The 19,931-nt window shown below is 37.6% G+C and overlaps 1 protein-coding gene across 3 annotated transcripts in view; it reads left to right on the top strand.

Moving 5' to 3' along the window:
* The window catches only part of LOC308658414 (protein disulfide-isomerase TMX3-like), a 67,261-nt gene that overhangs the window by 34,546 nt on the left and 12,784 nt on the right, over nucleotides 1-19,931 (top strand). For 2 of the 3 annotated variants that reach the window (XM_081311038.1, XM_081311042.1), the window contains one exon: nucleotides 144-2,549. The exons of the other annotated variant lie outside the window; for it this stretch is intronic. In XM_081311038.1, the coding sequence (XP_081167164.1) occupies nucleotides 144-407 (264 nt within the window). In that variant the 3' untranslated portion in view covers nucleotides 408-2,549. Of the gene's footprint in view, nucleotides 1-143; nucleotides 2,550-19,931 lie in introns of those variants that run through there. 3 annotated transcript variants of the gene reach the window in all.

Below are 19,931 nucleotides of genomic sequence, written 5' to 3'. Positions count from 1 at the left end.
TTAAGTGTTGACATTTAAATATTGACATTTCAAGAAAGTTGATAAGCAACAAGAAGAAATTTGCAGTGGTTTTAAATTTATTGTGTGCTTTTTATATCAGAATTACATCTGAGGGCAACTGAGTTTTAATTATCTTTCCTCAGTTGATATTCAGGAGCTCGCCACTTATGGGCTGCTTTCTCTTTGGCCTGCCACTGGGTGTCATCAGTATCATGTGCTATGGAATCTACACAGCTGACACAGACTCAGATGGAGGTTATATGGAAGAGCGATATGAAATGTCTAAAAGTGAATTTGAAATCCAAGAACAGCCAGAGGAGAACACAGATCAAGAGCCAAATGGTGGTGATTCTACAGCACCTACTGCCCAAGAGCCCAAGGATGTGTTAGAGAAAAAGAAAGACTGAGACTTGACAAGTATAAAACATTTGATAGGATTTCAAATCATTAAAGAGTCTATTTATTGGATATAGATATTTAATCATGATCTTTACAGAAGAGAACATGTTATTTGTACTTTGCTAATATCAACTGCATGGATTCAAGTAGTCCTTCTACAAAGGGGGAGATATTTGGAGTAAAGAAACGGTGTATCTAAAACAAACAGAATCAAACCACTCCATCAGAGTTTACCTTATAGATGTTATTATAATAGGTCAGTTTTATTTGCATGTTTCTCTATCTGAATATTCTGTGACAAAGTTAGGATTCTTGGAGAGAATATTTAAATTGGTCATTCAGGTAGAAAGTACATGTCTGATAGAGAAAAAAATAACACATCTACCTACAGCTATCCATTCTCATATATTTTGCATAAGATTTGTATGGACAATGTAAGTCTTTAAAAGTTAGGCACTTTAAGGAAAACTAATAACTTTTTCCATGTATCACATTAAGATTACAAGGTTAAAAGTGATGTGGTTTTATATATAGCATAGTGCTTTTATTTTGTTAGTTATTTTTAAAGGAGAGGAAATGTTACTTTTTAACTTTATACTTGGTTGCATTATTATAAAATTTTCATATGAGCCTGTATAGTGTGTGGGGGGAGTTTTGTGGTTGACCTTTGCAAAATAACCAGGTTGTGCAGGGAACAGTAACTTCAGCCCGTTCCTGGGAATGCTCTCTAACCACTTGTCTTCATCAGTCATTCCAGGAAGGAAAGGAGCTATGTCAATCCTGTCTTGCTTAGCTTTAGCCAAAGCAGTTTAGGATTTTTGTGTTCTTTCTTTTTTATTTTGTATATTGAAATTTCTTCTAAAATTTCATTTGATTAAAAAATCTGGCTTTTGAAAAGTAATATATCATATTTTTGTTTGTGGTAAGTTTATAGCAATTTAAAATCTGAATTATCGCACATCTATTTTGTAATGCCATTATGAACACATGTTCATAATGAGTAATGAGTGACATAATTAGCATGTCAAGCAGTGTGTCACACACAGTGAGAAAAATAGAGATGGCTGGTTACTTTCTCTGTTCTCTGAGTTCTGTCATCCATTTCAGTGAGTATCTCTAATCTCATTTATAATGAAACAGTGTAGGAATTCTAACACAGTAATATCTAAAAATTGGTATTTTGCAGTAAGCTTGATATGCTTATTGTGGATTAATTTGTTATTTTTGAGGCCTTCGTTTACGTAAGTTTGGAATTTTTACTAGGTAACTTATTTAAGTACTTATTCTTTAGTTTTATTATCCATTGTAAAGATTGTCTTGATTGTATTAAAAATGTTTAATCATTTTAAAAATATGTAATTTATGGTCCTTACACTGAAGTTATTTAGGGTTTTGATTGCCAAAGGCAGCTTTTGGTTGTTTCTGATGCCATACTAATCTGGACTAACTGAAACTCTTGTATCTTAAATGCTGCAGAATTACAAATAATTGTTTTGTTGTGTTCATGTGTTCTTTTAGCATATAATAATTAAATATCCATCTTTAATGTTTGACCCCTTATTAACTTTTTTAATAATGAAATAAGTATGTAGTCAGAGAGAATTTCAGGAAATACTAAAATGAAAAGTTCTCAAATGGAAATTGGTCATAAATGCTGTTAATTCAAAAAGGAGATTCCTCTGCATAGAATACAGAGAGTGTCTTTCGGAAGATAATAATGTTCCCAGTGATCAGACTGGTTTTGCAGTAGAAAAAACTTAGATAAGTATAGATGCCTCATTTAAGACTCAGTTTATTAAAGAAGTGAAATAAAATTACAGAAAATGTCATTGATTTTTTTCCTTCATGTTTATCACTATCAGATGTTAGTTTGCATATTTTTGTGTTATTAGTCATCACCTATACAGAACACCTCTGTAGGGAAAAGAGTAAAGTTCAGGAAGCAAAAATCCAGTGATGATCCTTTGTATTCTGGGACATGGCCCTTTAGTTCATGGCCTTAGATCTCTGTCATCCTTTGCACAACTCTGTGCCCTTGCCTCATGTGCTCTTTGCACTTTTTAAGTGTGTTTATTGAGAAAACAAAATGTATAGGTTGTTTGATAAGTGAATTTTTTTTCTTTTTGTATTAAAATTTTGCCTTTAACTTGTTTCTGTTTTAGAATATTACTTTGTCAGATTCCTCACCAAAAAAAAAAAAAAAAGGTTCACTTGTGTGCTTTTTCCCTTCAATGTGATTATCAGAGCTTTACTCTGAATGCTGTTTTCATTTCAGGAAAAATTATTTCAAAATAAAGGTGTATCTCTTAATAATTAAATCTGGTAGACACAGTGATAATTCAGATGATGAATTACATGATTACATATCTTTAATAGAATCCTTCAGGAAACTGGAGTCCCACTTTCTCTTTCAGTTGCAGCAAAGTTCCATATCTATTTTCTGGAATTCAAAATTCTAGATCCTTGAACAATATTACCAATATTCTGAGGGAAAGTGCATATTTTTATCATGTACCCTCTGCACCCCATGGTAGCGCACAACCTTTTTTGTTTCACTGTATGCATCAGTATTGCTCTAGCTACTGTCTGAAACTTGTTAGAAGGGTATTAAATCTGGAATTTTCATTTTCTTCCTCACAGTGCTTCCTGGTATCTGATTTAGAAATAACATTTAAGATGCCAAATGTTTTAAGGTTGAAGGAAGGGTCTATGTGAGTAGTTAAAACAGCTGTTTTGATTTTGGGGCTTTTTGTTTGTTTGTTTTGGTTTTGTAAAAAGTAATATGAATAATTTCATCACTGTTCTGTATGACCAAGAGGTAGGACAAGGTGGAAAAACTACTTAGCTATTCTTATTAAGCAGAACTTGTTGAAATAAACCAGTGTGAGAGTGTGAGATATTATGACTATCAATTAATTGGTAGGGTTAAGTTTACCATTTTATTTTTATAATTTTTTTTTCCTGAATGTGTGAGTCCAAGAGTGGACAAAAAAATACTTTTCTTCTTTGGACTAACCTCTGGTGGTTTTTGAAAGTCTGTATTACTAACTTGTTGAATTCATGATATTCTGTCTTATAGCATCAGTTGTAAACATTTGTTTTTCTAAAATAAAGTAATTCAAAACGTAGTTGTCTATTATTTTTACTATGTGTCCTTTGGCAGTTTGCCACATGAATAGTTCTGTAGGAGCAAAGACAGCAACTAATACTGATCTTCATACAGTTTTTATTTCTTTTGTTAAAATTTTAAGTAATTCATAATTGGAGTTTTAGAATTTAAGCAGATTTGAGATCAGATTGTAATCTTATTCCCTGATAGATTTAGAACTTGGGATTCATGAGTTTGGTATATTTTGTATTTGTAAAACTTGGTATCTTTTACATACTGATTTTTCTAAAAGGGTGCCTCACCTGCTTTTTACAACATTTAAAGATAGAAGAATTGAATTTGTATTCTTAAGTCTGCTGTAAAGTTATGATCTTGGTACAACATGGCCTCAGCCCCCTCACTGTATTGTCAATGAAGTGAGAATTCAAATCCTCAGTGTTTTGTTTTTTTGAAATGGCATCGATTGAGAGTATATTACAAAACATAAATTTATACAAGTTAATTTTAAAATTTGTCATTCTATACCAAGAGCATGTGTTTTAATGGGAATAACTGGCACAAGGATAATAGTCAACAAAAATGAACCTGTGAATTTATGAATTTGCACTGACTAGCTGGTTAGGATAGTTGCTTCTGAGAAGGGCCTAGCACGTTGAGCTCCACAGAAGTGTGGCAGAGGCACCCTGTCTCGACAGGAGCTCCCATGCCATGCTGCCTGGTTCATACTTTCTCTCCCTCGTGTGCTGTGTGAAGTTGGATAAACCACTTGACCCCTCTGCTCCTGAGTCAAATATGATTGGGGATAATGACACCTATTTCCTTGGATTGTGAAGATTAAATGAAGCATATTTGGAACAGGGACTTGATTTCTCACTTCATTTAGAATTTTATAGTTGTTTACCACAGAGAAAAGGCAAGTCATTATGAATATAAAATCTTTATGTTTAAATTTGCTTGGCTACTTTCAGCAACTTAAGTTTTAACATTCTGAATCAAAGTGGAAAAAAAAAGTATTTAACATTGAAATTAAACAATTATAAATATTTAGGTTTAGACATCTCTGAAAAAGCCTCTGGTCTTTGTGCTTTTTTATTGAAACAAAATGAATAACACAAAGAAAATGTTAAGTATCTGGTAGAATAATTGATTGATTTCTGTGAATGTTTGTTTAGATAGGTAAATATGTGATTTGGAATTAGGATATGAATGCATGTTGCATACAAATGAAAAGATTATTTTCCTGCAAAGATTTCTGGCTAAAACTCAAAGTATTCCAGTATTTACTAAGCCCATCTTCTACAAACTGGAATGGTGTTTTAATCTAGTGAAAAATTGGCAGTGATTTTCTGTGACCTAATCTTTCAACAAATGTTTATTAAATATTGTCTTTGTACCACCAAGATTGCAGCATTCAAAGACAGGTCCCAATCCTCATGGAGTTTTAAGCTACTGTAATTGCCAATCCATTTTTATTTAAAACTTTCAATTCTATTTTTCTGTTTTTCTTAATTTCCCTTCTTTTGCAATCCATTTTTCAACATAAATGCATTGTTGTATCTTTGGGACAGTATTGGTGACCAGGGACAAAGAGAATTTATTGTCAGTTTTCTTCAAATAATGGAGAGTTGGATTTATTCTGCATGTCTGCAACTGTGGTGGTACCAGGGATGGAGATAAAGGGAGATGGAATGCAGTTCAAAGTAAGGAAACAATATAAGAACTGTCCAGAGAGAGAATGTTGGAGGCTCAGGATCCCCACACTGAAAATGACCAAGCATAAGCCAGACTGTCCTTTGGTACTGGTTCCTTTTGGTCTGCGATTCTGTTGTACACAACAGTCCCTTCTCTTTCCAACGGAGAAAGTCAAGAAGGTTCTTAGCCAAATCTGATGTATTCAGTTTTAGGTGGATGGCTAAGACAATTCAGTGAACCTGAAGAATCCCTAGAAACTCAGAATATTCCTTCACTCTGGAAATTTTTCACAGAAATCCTCATTATCGTTTTCGTAAGTGACCAGGGTCATCTGGTGATGTATATGACTGGTTTTGTTCTAACAGAATCGTTTGATATATCACAGTTTCTATGTCTGATGTTGTCACTGAAAATTTTCTTGCCATTCTAAGAACCCAGCCAAAAATACAGTAAACAGATGTTAATGGCTTATAGGACAGCACTTAAGATTGTGAGCTATGAACAAATAATCTGTGTAACTAACCTGTTAAATTCTTTTGTCTTTTTTCCCTCTTTAAACTGACCATCAGAACATTTTCATAAGCATTCTGAATTGGCATTATTGAGATTACAAGATTATATAACTTCTCTGAACAATAATACATCATAACTGTAAATCAAGTAATTGAGGGAATGACTTAAAATATGAAGTTGTAAGGATTTAAAGGTTACTATCAAGGAATAATTTTGGAAGAGTAAATAAATTTAAAATCTGTTCACCTAATATTTGGATATAGGTGACTTAACGCTTTTCATTAAAGACTAACTTGTTAGTTTGCTAAGATGATCATAAATTTCCACCCCAATTATCCAATTATCCAGTTATCCTTCTTGAGAAGGATAGAATTACTACTGATAAGCACCATGCTTAGCATGTTTGGTTTGCATTAAAGAATATCAACAGTTGTGTAGTAGTTTGTGTGTGGGAAGATTTTGAATTCTAGTGCTCTGGAAGACACTGCGATACAAGTTCATTGACTTTAGAGGACGAGCGTGAAGTTCACAGTCTGAACACTAGGATGTAAATTACAATGAAATCATATAACTTAAAATTACAAAAAAAAATGTTTGGATGGAATAACAATGTTTTTAAATAGTTCGTTGGATCAATTGACATTGATTGCTTATACACAAATGGATAGACTAAACATTTGAGAATATTTTGGTTTTTTTGTGATTTATTTTTAAACTTAGACTGCAGTTCTTTAAAGTTGTTGATGTCATAATCTCAGATACTCTGAAAAAACTGAATTGCTAGCTTTGAAAATATTAGAAATATTTTCTCCCAAATAATATTTCATAGTATTCCACCTCATAGAATCTCTGTTGTCTCCCTCCCCTAACACTGGATCTCCATCATTGTAGGGATGCAGTTACATAGGAAAGTATGAGGCATTATTCAGAAGTATTACTGAGGAAAAACAGTCATTCAGTTTTTTAAGAGTTGGATTATGATTCAAAGGACTCTTGGGAGATAAATTGATATCTGAGTATAATCATTCAATAATTGTTTAATTTGAACACTTAACGTTTCTTCATTGTTATCTCATTGTCTGAATTAAAAATTGGATTGGAGCAGTCTCCTGGCTCCTGGCAATGAAGCCGGAATGTTAACCTGTTGATGGTTTGTGATCCACACAGAGGTTGGAATTGTATGGGACGTGGTAGAAAAACAGGATATTGGACTGTGTTGACCACTTCCTGGGGCCTTTGGGAAGGTCTGGTCAAGAAAGAGAGGACAGGAGAACAGGAAGGTGAACACTCAGAGCCTCCTGCCTAGAGAGAGCAGTGCAGCGTGCCAGGAAGCAAGCTGTTTTCCTGTTTTACCTGCAAACAGATTTCTTGCTCAAGGTCAAATTAAGGAAGAGAGTGAAGTACTGACATAATTGGTACCCCCGCATGCACTGGAAACCTGAAGGCAGCCCCACTTGCCACCCTCTGACCCTTGACCCAGCACTTGCTGCATGCTTTGCCATTCCCCTCCACCAACAGCAGGCTACACAGCAGGGCACCGGGACTAACTCATCTTCCAGATCTGAGATTTCAACCACTTGTAAAGATGGTATACAGATTGAAAGGCCAAGACCCCAGAAAATCCCTGACTTTGGTCATTGGTCATGGATTCCCTGGAAATCTTAAAAAACAAGTAGCTGAACTAAATTTTTTTTTTTTTTAGAGAAGAGAATTTTATTTTTTAGTTCTTGGCGGACACAACATCTTTGTTGGTATGTGGTGCTGAGGATCGAACCCTGGCCGCACACACTCCAGGCAAGCGCGCTACCAGTTGAGCCACTCCCCCAGCCCCTGAACTAAATTTTTATGGGAGCTATATTCCCAGAGAATCTCCTAAAGCTTAATATAAAAGATCTAATTCCTCAACACTGAAATGATGCTCCGTAAGTCAAAATCTTATCCTAATCCTCCTTTAGGTGGAGGATACCTAAATGAGCTCACCATACTGCCAAGCTATGCTGTCTTTGCTCAGTCAGGTGTTTCTAGGAGGTTGTATCCACCATATGTTGTTTTAGGTAAACTCCTGTGGGAGAAGGATTTCAGTAAATGTTCATTTAATTGTACACTGTATATGTGAAATTATACAATTTACATATATTCAATATCTCTGAAATGAAAAGTGAACGTTGACCCCTCTGTAACACTGTTCACAGAAATTCAAGATAAATAACAGACCTAATGTGTAAAATGAAACAATAACTTTTTGGAGAAACCTGGGAAAGAATCTATAACTCTAGTTGAAAATAATTGGGTAAAGAGAACAGAAATAGCATGCATATTACTGGGAGGAATTATCAATTGGATTTCATTAAAAGTGAGAATTTCTATTAATCAAATGATACCATTAACAGTGTAAAGGAAGCCACATCAATGTTTTCAGCAGCTCAATTCACAATAGCTAAACTGTGGAAGCAACTTAGATGCCCTTCAGTAGATGAAAGGATAAAGAAACTAATATATGTATAAAATAGAATATTACTCAGCATTAAAAGAGAATAAAATTATGGCTTTTGCTGGTAAATGAATGGAGTTGGAGAACATCAGGCTAAGTGATGTGATCCAGTCCCAAAAAAACAAAGGCCAAATGTTCCCTCTGATAAGTTGATGCTGATCCATAATGGGGGGTCAGGCAGGTGGAGAGGAGTGGGAATGGAGGGACATGGGAAAAATTAAGGAACTTTGGGCAAAGGGGAGGAAGGGGTGGAGAGAGTGCATGGGGGCACGGCCAGAGAAGTGAAAAGTTGTGCTGCAGTTGTGTACAGTGAATCAAAATGCATTCTGTTGTCAGATAATAAAATAGTGAAAAGGGAGGAGAGAAACTGGGAGGTGGTATTCACAAAATCCTCATCTACCAAAGGACTTCTGCAGAATATATAAAGGATACCTTTCAATCAATAAGGAAAGATAATCCAATAAAAGCAGCAAGCAAAAGACACAATTAAGAATTTACCAAAGGGCGGAGGGAGCCATATAGCTAATAAGCCTCTAAACAGGTGCTTAGCATCGTTGCTCATTCAGTCTCTTGGCTTTAAAAATCTATACATGTTTATTTCATCATTTTTTATCTTGAATTTCAAATGTGTGTGCGATCGATATCTCCACCTGGGTGGTTAATGTGCAATTTAAAGGACATGACCATAGCACCTTTGCTATCTCCACAAAATGCCTGCCTCTGCTCAGTCTGGTCTCAGTAAATGGTAACTTCATTATTTTAATTACTCAAACCCAAACCCCTGGATCTGTCTTCTTTCCTTCAAAACCCCACATTAGATGTGAGAAACGCTGTTTGTCTTGCCTTGCACACTTTGCACCACACTCGAGTTCAGGCTCCTGCTTCAGACTGCCATCATCAGTGCATTACCAGGATTTTTTGCTTCTGCCATTGCGTGACTGTGGTCTGCATTCTACAAAGCCACTAAGGAGATCTTTCTACAGTGCAAACTCACACCTTTTTCTGTTCAAAACATTCAAACTCAGTGTAAAAGCCAAGGTTTTTACCATGGCCTGTGCCCCAGGTTGTACAGTGTCTTGTGAAAATTCTTTATGTTGCAGTCCTAACCCCCAGGACCTCAGAATGTGACCTCATTTGGCCATGTTTGTTGCAGATGTAACTAAGAAGGTGTAATTGTGTAATTAAAGTGAGGTCATACTGGAGTAGGTGGACTATCTCCAGTATAACCAGTGTCCTTCTGTAAAGGGCACTTTTATAAGCAGACGTGCATACTGGGAGAGTGCCATCCATGTAGGCATATAGGCAGAGTTCAGCTGATGTTTCCAGAAGGCATGCCAAAGATGGTAGCACATCCCCAGGAGCCAGGAGGAGCTTGAAACAGATTTTTTCCTCATAACCTTGGCTAAAGAACCAACCCTCCCACCCCTTTGGACTTCCAGCCTTAAGGACTGAGACAGTAAATTCCAATTAAGTCACTCCTATTGTGATACTTTGTTATGACAGCCCTAACAAGCCTATATGGCTTATATGATGCTTTGTAACAGTCTCCCTGCTTCCCACCATTACCACCTGTTCCCACCTGCAGCTTGCAGAATTCATCTCAGCTTCCTGCTCCTTTATTTGCCTTGGGACACTGAGAATCCTCCCTGGCACTTGATGTTCCTCAGACTGGAGGCTGTTCTGAGTTCCACGTGGGTTCCTCTCCGCCTTACTTCAGGTCATCTTGTCATCGATGCCTTTATTTACCACTCCATATACATGAGACCTCCCAGTCTCCCGTCCTTCCCAACCCTATACAAAGATTGCTGCTTTATTCTTATAAGTGCTTCTTTTATAGTGACTTCATCCCTCAATTACACTTTTTAACTGAAGATTCTAAGTGGTCAGAGACTATTTCTTCAAGTCTGTCATCCTGGTTTTTTTTTCAGTTTTCCATTCTTTTTTTATAATATTTTATTGTTGGTTGTTCAAAACATTACATAGTTCTTAATATACCATATTTCTCAGATTGATTCAAGTGGGTTATGAACTCCCATTTTCACCCCGTATACAGATTGCTGTGTCACATCAGTTACATTTCCATTGATTTATAAATTGCCTTTCTAGTGACTGCTGTATTCTGCTGTCTATCCCATTCTCCACTATCCCCCCTCCCCTCCCCTCCCCTCCCCTCCCCTTCTCTCTCTCCACCCCCTCTACTATAAATCGTTTCTTCCACTTATATAATTTTTAACCTACTCCTCCTTTCCTCTTATATGTAATTAAACATGCTTGGCATGTAGTATGCATTCAGTAAGCAAGGAGTGAATGATGATAATGGTTTTATCACCAGAGTGTTACTAGTTGAAGGTTTTTGAGTAAAAAAATTAATAGTATATATATCATTCAAGTTGAAGGTTTTAAATGCATGATTTCAAAGTGTCAAATACTGATTGCTATGAATAAGAAAGAAGAATGATTAAAATAGTCATAGCTTTCAAAGTAATCTACATTAATATGGGAAGACTTTTTTAGTTACCTTTGGATAAATAAGAATAGATGTCAACTACTATGGAAATATTTACATAACCAAATAATTCTCCACCCCTCAAATACTATGAGCCGGCAGGCACCACAGCCTTGCTTCAGGAGAGCCATTTCCCCTCCTGTGGGTGGGAAGGCAGGGCGCTCCAACTGGGGCCACGCGCTTGCTCCACTCCTGCTCTGGAGATGAGCAATAGCTCAAATGACTCCATCAGCCTTTGCTGCTGGGGACACCCGCTGCAGAGCAGCCCCCCTCGAGAGGGGTCTCTACCAAAGTGCTCTCTCTCCTGCTCTTCATGAGCCATTTAAATTGCAAACATATATTTTAAATGCAAACATATTCACAAGCTGCTTTTGTCTTCTACAAGACATAATGACCATTGCCAGATTCTAAATATAAGTTTGACTTTTGTGACGGAAGTCAATTCTTCCACTGAGTGTAGAAGAGAAAAGGAGGAACTAAAATCCCTACCTGCCCCCACCCAGTTTGACGACTCCTGCTAGAAGAGGAGAAAGTACCGTGACTTTAACCACAGTTGTGCTACTTCAAGTTGAGTTGTCCCTTGGCATCCTCCGACTGATTCTAGGACCTCTGTGGATAGTGGATGCCAAAATCCCATGGAAGCTCAGCACCCTTATATATGGCATGATATGTGTGTAAAACCTACCCACATCCTATGTACTTCCTGTCATCTCTAGATTACTAATAGGTTATCCCTACACCATGTCAATGCTATGCAAATAGCTGTTGCACTGTATTGTGGAGGAAAAAAATGTCAGAAACGTCTGCACAGGTCACTATACATGCAGTTTTTTTTTCTGTTCATGGTTTTTTGAACACACAGACCTCACAAATACAGACCTCACAAATACAGAAGGCAGATTGTATGTGTTCTGCTTTAATCAAAACACATTATGGGAATGGGGCTGTAGGTCAGTGGTAGATACCAATACTTGCCTTACATGTGTGAGGCACTGGGTTTGATCCTCAGCACCACATAGAAATAAAAAAAATAAAGGTATAAAAAACGTTATAAAATATAAAGGTATAAAAATACTTTATAAAGCCTTCTTATGTGCATATTTAGACAAATAAGCAAAGCAATTGTGGCTAAACATTTACAGTAATTATATGCCCTTCACCTGCAATTCCTTACCCTTCTCCTTGAATCACCAATAACTCTTTCAACGTTTATGTAGGTTGAAATGTTTCAAAATACTTAGAAAAATGTAAATATGATAACCAATATAATAAATTATTTTTTCAATGCACCAATATATTATATATTCAAACACAACCAGAGATTTCTAGAATATCAAATATGATAGAAACATACAGGGAGCTTTGGATAAGATAGACTATGGCAGCATTATGCATGGATTTATGAAAGTATTATACAACAGATGAGAAAGGGGTTTATGTGAAATGAAAACCTTCATATCAAAGATGCACATGAAAAGTTTCAACAGATCGGCTCAAGGGTACTTAAAAAGGTCTTTTGCTATTAATAATAAGTGAATAAATTATATTCAGAAACCATGCACACAGGTTGGAAATTTTATCCCTTTTATTCGACTTGGAAAAATAATCACATAAGTAAACTCCTAATTACAACTTTTGTCAGAAATATAATATCTGGTTACTCTTGCTTAGTTTATATCAGAGTATCATTACTGTTTAAAACTCCAGGTCAAATCAGAAATCAGCACATCTTTGAAGTGTTCTCTAACTTCTGTAGGTGTTATTTTTTTCCTTCATCTTGGTTAATGAATGGTACATTGTATAAACTTAGATTTTATGTTTAATGTACAGAATTCCACTATTGATTAATTAAATCCATTTATGTAATAACACACCTCTTGAAATTCATCTAATGACATTTTTAAGAATTGAAATTGTGTTGCCTGAGCCCCGTGTTCTTAAGAGTTTGAAAGAAGGAATGATTGACTCAGTGAATGGAAATATGAGTCAGACTTTTTAAAAAGATAAAAACAAGTTTATAAAGACACAAACCACACTTCCTCCAAAAGAACATCCAAATAGAGGTGACTGTCTTCATTGGCAGTTGCTTAGGAGCAACTGTACACACATACATACAAATAAAATGATGTTTCTCATATGTCGGCTATAATAAGGCAACGTTTTCACTGTATTTCCATGAAAACAGGAAATTGTCATGTGTGCAGAGACAGTTAAATAAAATACATGTAGTGTTGCTTTGAAGCAAAACTACTAGCAGATATGGAGTACACACAGAGAGAGAGAGAGAGAGAGAGAGAGAGAGAGAGAGAGAGAGAGAAACACACGTACACACAGGAATTCTCTACAGGAGGCTGGTGGAACCTGCTCGATAATGGTACCTTGGTTAATGGTGCACTGCACTTTGCCTGTGATGCCTGAGCTTGACTTCTACAGTCATAGCCCTGAAGAAGGGAAAGTGGACATGAGATGGAGGGGAGCAGGAAGCTGGAGCCCACAGGATGGACTGAGACCCATCCCAGTTCTTGCTGCTTCTGCACCTGGTGGTGTGAGAGTCCTTCCAACGCCTTTTCAATGGTGCTGAACCTAAACATGTGGCCCAGGAGACACAGAACTACAGGAAGCCTGAAGGAAAGGTGCACATGTGCAGGTCCAGCCTTACCTCATCAGCTATGTCAATGACCTATAAATACCTGGGCTTTACTTCCACCCTCCAAATCTCACCAGAGGTCCCTCTGGTGGCTCACCTTCTCAGCATCCTGCCACACAGGGAATTCTGAAAGTGTTCTGCCTACCAGATGGGCATGGTGCAAAGCCAGGAACAGCCACCTGCTGTCACTGGCTCCCACACACATGATGCCATACACTGTCACCCGGGATAGACATCTCTAAGTCATATCTAAGCACTCTTCCCAAATCAGTAACATGATACCTCTTTCCGTAGAAGAGGATCCTGAGTTCTTTTTCTGTCTTTGGGAGGTATTCCTTCTGCTGCTGTTGGTTCACATACCTCATTTTAAATTTTGTAATTTAAATACTGACATAAAATGTTCACTGCCATTAACACCACTTATATTAAATGTAAGGAAATCAGAGGGACTAGAGACCCCCAGATATTTACAAGATACATATCATGTGTGGGCATTCATATAATATATATATATATATATATATATATATATTCATTTCAAAGTGAAAGGGGTTCTCATAACCACCACATACAGATACAGAGAGAATTGGCTTTTACAAACCAAGGAGAGAGACTTCACAAAGAACCAACTCTGCCCTCACCTTCATCTCCCACTGATTGCTTTAAGAATGGTGAGGAAATAAAGTTGTGTTGTTTAAGCCTTCCAGCCTGCGGTCTGTCTTATGGTAGTCCTAGAACACTGATAGAAGTGTCATCAATGTCCCACACCAGTGTACATTCCCAGGAAGAAAAATCCACGAGGATTCCTGAAAGCCAGATTCTGGCACATGACTGAAAAACTTGAGGGAAAACAATAATGTGTATGGCTGCCTTCACCAGCTTAAAGCAGATATTTATTAATTTCATCCTGAATGCATCCACAAGGTACCTTCAGTACAATGGACTCATCATTATTCACAGCAATCAATAATTTTAAGTTTTCCTTGTGCCCAAATTCCTAACCCTGGGACGAAGAGATGAAAGTTTGATGCATTTGATTTGATTTGATTTGATTTGATTTGATGTATCGAGTTTGTATTGTAGACAAGACTCAGAGAAGAGTCTGTGTGCTTCTGTACATGTTGTCCAGCTCTCCCCTGAGAGGAAAGGATTTAGAGTTCTCATTCCAACCCTTTGAAATGTAAATGAGTCCCTCCAGTGGAGAGACACCGTCCTTCTGTCCAGATCAGCAACCAGGGTTGACTCTGAGCCACTGAAGCACCACTTGGAGTGAAGACAAACGCTCCAGGTAGTAAAGCTCTCAGAATTCCTGTGTATCCAGTAAAAAAAATCACTTTCCTGGGCTGTTTTTAGTCTGGGTCCCAAGTTTCGGTCTAATTTGTTTAGTGCAGAAACATAGCATAGAAATATATTCTTTCGACCTCCACAAGGGAGGTTGAAATATGGAGTACACACACACACACACACAGAAACACACACATCCCACAGGAATTTTCTACAGGAGTCTGGTGGAACCAGCTCTTTAGGCCTGTACTTTGCCTTTGATGCCTGAGCTTGACTTCTACAGTCCTAGCTCTGAAGAAGGGAAGGTGGACTTGAGGTGGTGGGGAGCAGGAAGCTGGAGCACTAGGGGTCAGCAACTTTTTCTGCAAAGGGGCAGACAATAGTAATTTAGTCTTTGGAATCCACATAGGGATTGTGACCACATTTTTTGCTTGTTTGTTTGTTTGTTTTGACTCTTTAGAAATGTAAAGACCTTTCTAAGCCAGGGACTCTCCAAAAGCAGGCTGCAAGCTAGATTCTGCCTGTAAGTGTGCCTTGTATAGAGATAAAAAGTGTTCACCAGATTATAGTCACACACCAGATACAAGGGGATATGTTAATTTGATCCAGCAAAGAAATTGCATCTGGAACAGCAGCTGCAATTGGAGTCACCACCTGATTAAATTTTCAATATTCTGCTTTCATTCTTCAATATCCATCTGCACTCGATGCACCCAAGATAGGTGATTGGAATAGAATTGCCAAACCTGCATCCTTTGAGTCCCTGGTGGTGGAAGTAATCTCTGTTGCTCCCCCAGAAATGTGGCCTTGCTTTGGCTTTCTATTTTCAAAGGCACAGGTGGCTACTGCTTCACTGTGTTCTCTGTTACCACTCTCACTCCATAATCAGGTGACATGGGAATTCTGCAAGATGGTGTCCTTCCACTCATTGATCCATTCTGGCCCTAAGCAGGTGATGGCAGGGTGGGTCTGCTGTGAGATGGATTCCTGCAGGAATGACAGCCACCATCTGATCTCCATAACTTCTTACTCAGACCAGTGACCACAGCAGGTACCACTAGTTTGAAACCAATGTCATCAAATCCTTCATCTCTGAGTGTTTCCTCATCCAGACCTATCACCATGTGAGACCCTTTGTGTGAGAGCAAAGAAGCTTATTTATAGATACAAATTATTTTTTCATTTTGCTGTGTAGTGGTGTCTTTCTCAAAGGGAACCGGCCTCTTCATTTGAGTGCCTTCACTTGGTTCCCATTACCCTTGGCTCCCTTTCTCCCATTTCTTGGAGAGCCCACTTCAGTGCCCTTGTAATTTCCAACTCATGGAGGACAGAGACCACCTGGATCATCAAAAGTGCTGCAACTCTCCTCATGAGTTTATTTCTCAGAGTTGAAAAAAAAAAAAAAAACGATATGTCTTCTAGGCCTTTCCAGAACAGCTCTTACAAAATAAGTTCACCCCGTGATTCTAACCTTCTAATGTTTCTAAGCCTTTTTCTTCAGACAACTTGATTGAAATATAATTCATATACCACGAAATTCAGCCTTTTAAACTGTACAATTCTGTGTTGTTGGTATGAGTGTGTTCCCTTAGTTATATACCTCCCCACACTATCTAATTTTAGAACATTTTCATCACAACAGTAAGATCCCAGCTCATTTAGCATTCACTTCCTGTTCCTCACAAGCCAGCTCTAGACAACTTCTAAATGCCTTCCATATAAAGGTCTTGGTTTCTTCACATCAAGGACAGCACTTGTTAGCATTGGGCTCTGCCATCTTAGACATCTCACAGGGTGCGTGATGAATAATATTGAGTTATCTCTCATGTTTATTGACTTCTTCGTATTTTTTGATAAATATCTATTCAGAGCCTTTGCCCATTTTCAAAAACTTTTTTTTAAAAATCATTGCATTTTAACAGCCATCTCTATGTTCTGATATGAGTCTTTGATTTCAGTCAATATAAATTGGCAACCTAATGCCATTCTTTCAGTTTGTTTTGCACCTCTTCCTGGGTCACATTTGGTTTCTTCTGACGGAGGGCCCGTTGACCATGTCAGGCCCTTGTGCCAAGGTGCCAACCTCCTCACAGAGTTGGAAGAACAGCTTCCATTGCCAAGAGGGTGCATTGGGACCCCAGTGTTTGAAGTGCCCATTTCAGTAGCAGTCTGTCCACCTGTTCTTGTGCCAATTTTCACGATTTCATTACTCCTAATTGATATCCCAACTTGAGCAAAAGAGGCTCTTCAAGTTTGAGGAGGCTTCTGTGTTGTGAACCTGCCACATGCAAGAAAACGTTATGTATAATCAGGTATGGTGGCCAACGCCTGTAATCCCAGACACTAAGGAAACCAAGGCAGGTCGACCATTTGTTTGAGGACAGCCTGGGCAACTTAGAGCCTGTCTTACAATTTTTAAAAAGGACTTAGGGTGTAGCTCAGTGGTAGAGCATTCCTGTGTTCAATCCGCAGCACTGAAAGCAAATTATAAATGGGTGATTTAATATCTGACCTCTTCTTTCCTTTCCTTTTTTTTTGTAGTTCTAAGAATGGGAATGGTACTAGGACCTCACACATGCTAGGCAAGCACTCTACCACTGAGCTACATCCCCAGGTCTCTATTCCTTTTTAAAACTCTTTAATTATTATAAGCATTTTTTAGTCTATTTTACATTCCCCTATTTTTCTTGTTCTTGGATCATCATTTCTTCATATGCGTCTATACATTTTTTTCATGATACTTTATTTTCTTGTTTATGTAGCATTTTTTTGCTGTGATCTTATATTTGATAATTTGTCCTTTATTGAATTTTTCATCCTTGGCCTGAGGAAGGATCTTTATAAGAACGTTCACAGATTGGCTTTTATAAGGTTCTAATGAGTTCGTGTGCAGAGAAGTGTTTTTAAATTAATTTCAAGGCTTATGATTCCCACATTCTGTCAGTAAATATTCTTAATTGCTAACCACTGAAACCTGCTGTGCCTAATTTAAACAAAAACCAACTCATTAAAGGACATGGGATGCTCATGGAGTCCCCGGGAAGACTAGAGAAGCAGCGTTGAATGCAGCAGAGCCACACAGTGTCCACGTCATCCGCACAACTGACTCCGTAAAACCTGATGGTGTCACTCAGCGGCCAGTGCACTGAGGCTCGACACTGGGTGCTGCAGGACTCCAGGCAGGGTCACTGTGGGAAGCCCTTCACTTTGCTGCTGCTATAGTCCTTGCAGGAGAAGGTTGCAAGCAGCATCTGATTCTCTGATTAAATCTCTAGTCAAATTTGGCAGAAGTGCATTTGTTTGGAGAGCTAGGTCCCACGGTCACCTGGGTACAGTACCAGGGGTACAGTATCAGCCAGGAAAGTGGATCCTTGTCTTCTTTAAGGGAAGGGATCTCTACCTCCAACCCCAGCTACCTTTCTGTGCAGGTTCAAAGCATGGAATGGGATTTCTCTTTTGGGTAACTTGAAAGAATAGCAGATATCCCGAACATGCTCCATGGGACAGTCTTAGAATTTTAATTCTCCTAGGGGACTTCTTCGTTTCTCCTAGGGTCCGATATGGTTATAATATGCAGTTCAGTTTGTTTGTAGGAGAAGGGACTCATGAGTCAGATGGACATGTCGTGTTTCCAGAAAAAGATAGAAGTGGTTGTACTGATAAGATGGGCACTTAGGCTAAAGGGTAGGTCTACAATAATTGAGTCCTTTCCACCTCGCTAAAGGGAGAGAAGGAATTTTACCTTTCTTGGGGGGCGAGGGTACTGGGGATTGAACTCGGTATTCAACCTCTCAGCCACATCCCCAGCCCTATTTTGTATTTTATTTAGAGACAGGGTCTCAGTGAGTTGCTTAGTGTCTCGCTTTTGCTGAGGCTGGATCTGAACTCGCTATCCTCCTGCCTCAGCCTCCCAAGCCACTGGGATTACAGGCATGCCACACCTTGCCCACCTTTACCTTGTTATCTATGCGACGTTCAACCATTAAGGAAGTTACAGGTGTATAGGTCGGAGGAAACTTTGCCCTAAATTTTAATAAAATTCTAGGATATAATCTTTAGACACTCTCAACTTTGGACTGGTGCTGTTGGCATAGTCTCTTAGCAAAAGTGGCTGACCTATGGACTTGGGAGACCAACTACCACATTATGCTTGACACTGACTAGCTGTGTGGTCCTAGACAAATTTGTTAACCTTTATTTTGGTCAATTTTTCTGTAAAATGGATACAGTTACATTATCAGTATTGTGGGAACATGCAAAACATGGTAGATTATGCATTACTTATTATACTGCCTTTACTTTGAAAAATAATGCATTTTGGAGAGCATCTATTGGTCAAGGCACCAGTAAGATAATTACATCTATGGATTCCTTCAACATAAAGTCATACTTTATGGGAGTTGATCTTGTTGAATTACTTCCTAGGTTTGTACTTGGGAAATCACTTAATGTCTCTGGTTCTGTTTTCTTATCTGTGTAATGGAGGAAATTCACAGTGTCAGTCCGAGGATTAAATGATATAATATATTATTTAGCCTTTAGTGGGCACATATAAAAACAATTACTACATATTAGCTGTGAGTGTCAACATCATCATTAAATTTTCCATAACATCTCTCTCCTAGACCTAGTCAGTTTTACTGTAAACAGAATAATGCAATTTAAACATCATTTTTCTTAGAGAATTTAAGAGAAAATATAAAAATGGTAATTGGACACAATGTATTTTTTTGCATTGTCCATCTTTGATATTCAATATGAAAATCTAATGTGACTTAGAGTTTAAAGTAATAGTTCACTCTTGTCTTCATTAATTTTAGCATCCTTCCTATTTTTTAACCAGCTTACCTCATTTGATTTGACTTATTTTATAATTAAGGTGCCTGAAAATAAAATCAACACACTGGAAGGAGTGCTACTTTTTTTTTAATGTCATCTTCTAGTATTTATTTTTATTACACCTTTGGACTAAAGATTTAATACTCAATTTTCACTAAATGATATAGAATTGAAATGTGGTGATATGTGTGTATAATCTTCAAGTTGATGAATTTCACTCCTAAAACCAGAATTTCAATAGTTTCATCCTGGGTAAATTTCTGTTGATCACATTTTCTACACCCTTAAGAATTATGTGACAGCTGCTAAGTGCTTAAGGGTGCAAAGAACTGGAATTTAATTAATGTTCATTTCTTCATTGCTTAACATAGTTAATAAATTTGTAGTGACAAAAATAAAAATAAAAACCTTGTAAATTGGATGACACAAAAGAAAAAGACCCATAGAAGCA

The sequence above is a fragment of the Spermophilus citellus genome (genome assembly GCF_964194105.1).
Source record: "Spermophilus citellus genome assembly, chromosome: 10".
Lineage (NCBI taxonomy): Eukaryota > Metazoa > Chordata > Mammalia > Rodentia > Sciuridae > Spermophilus > Spermophilus citellus.
This window is presented reverse-complemented; position numbering and strand designations above follow the sequence as displayed.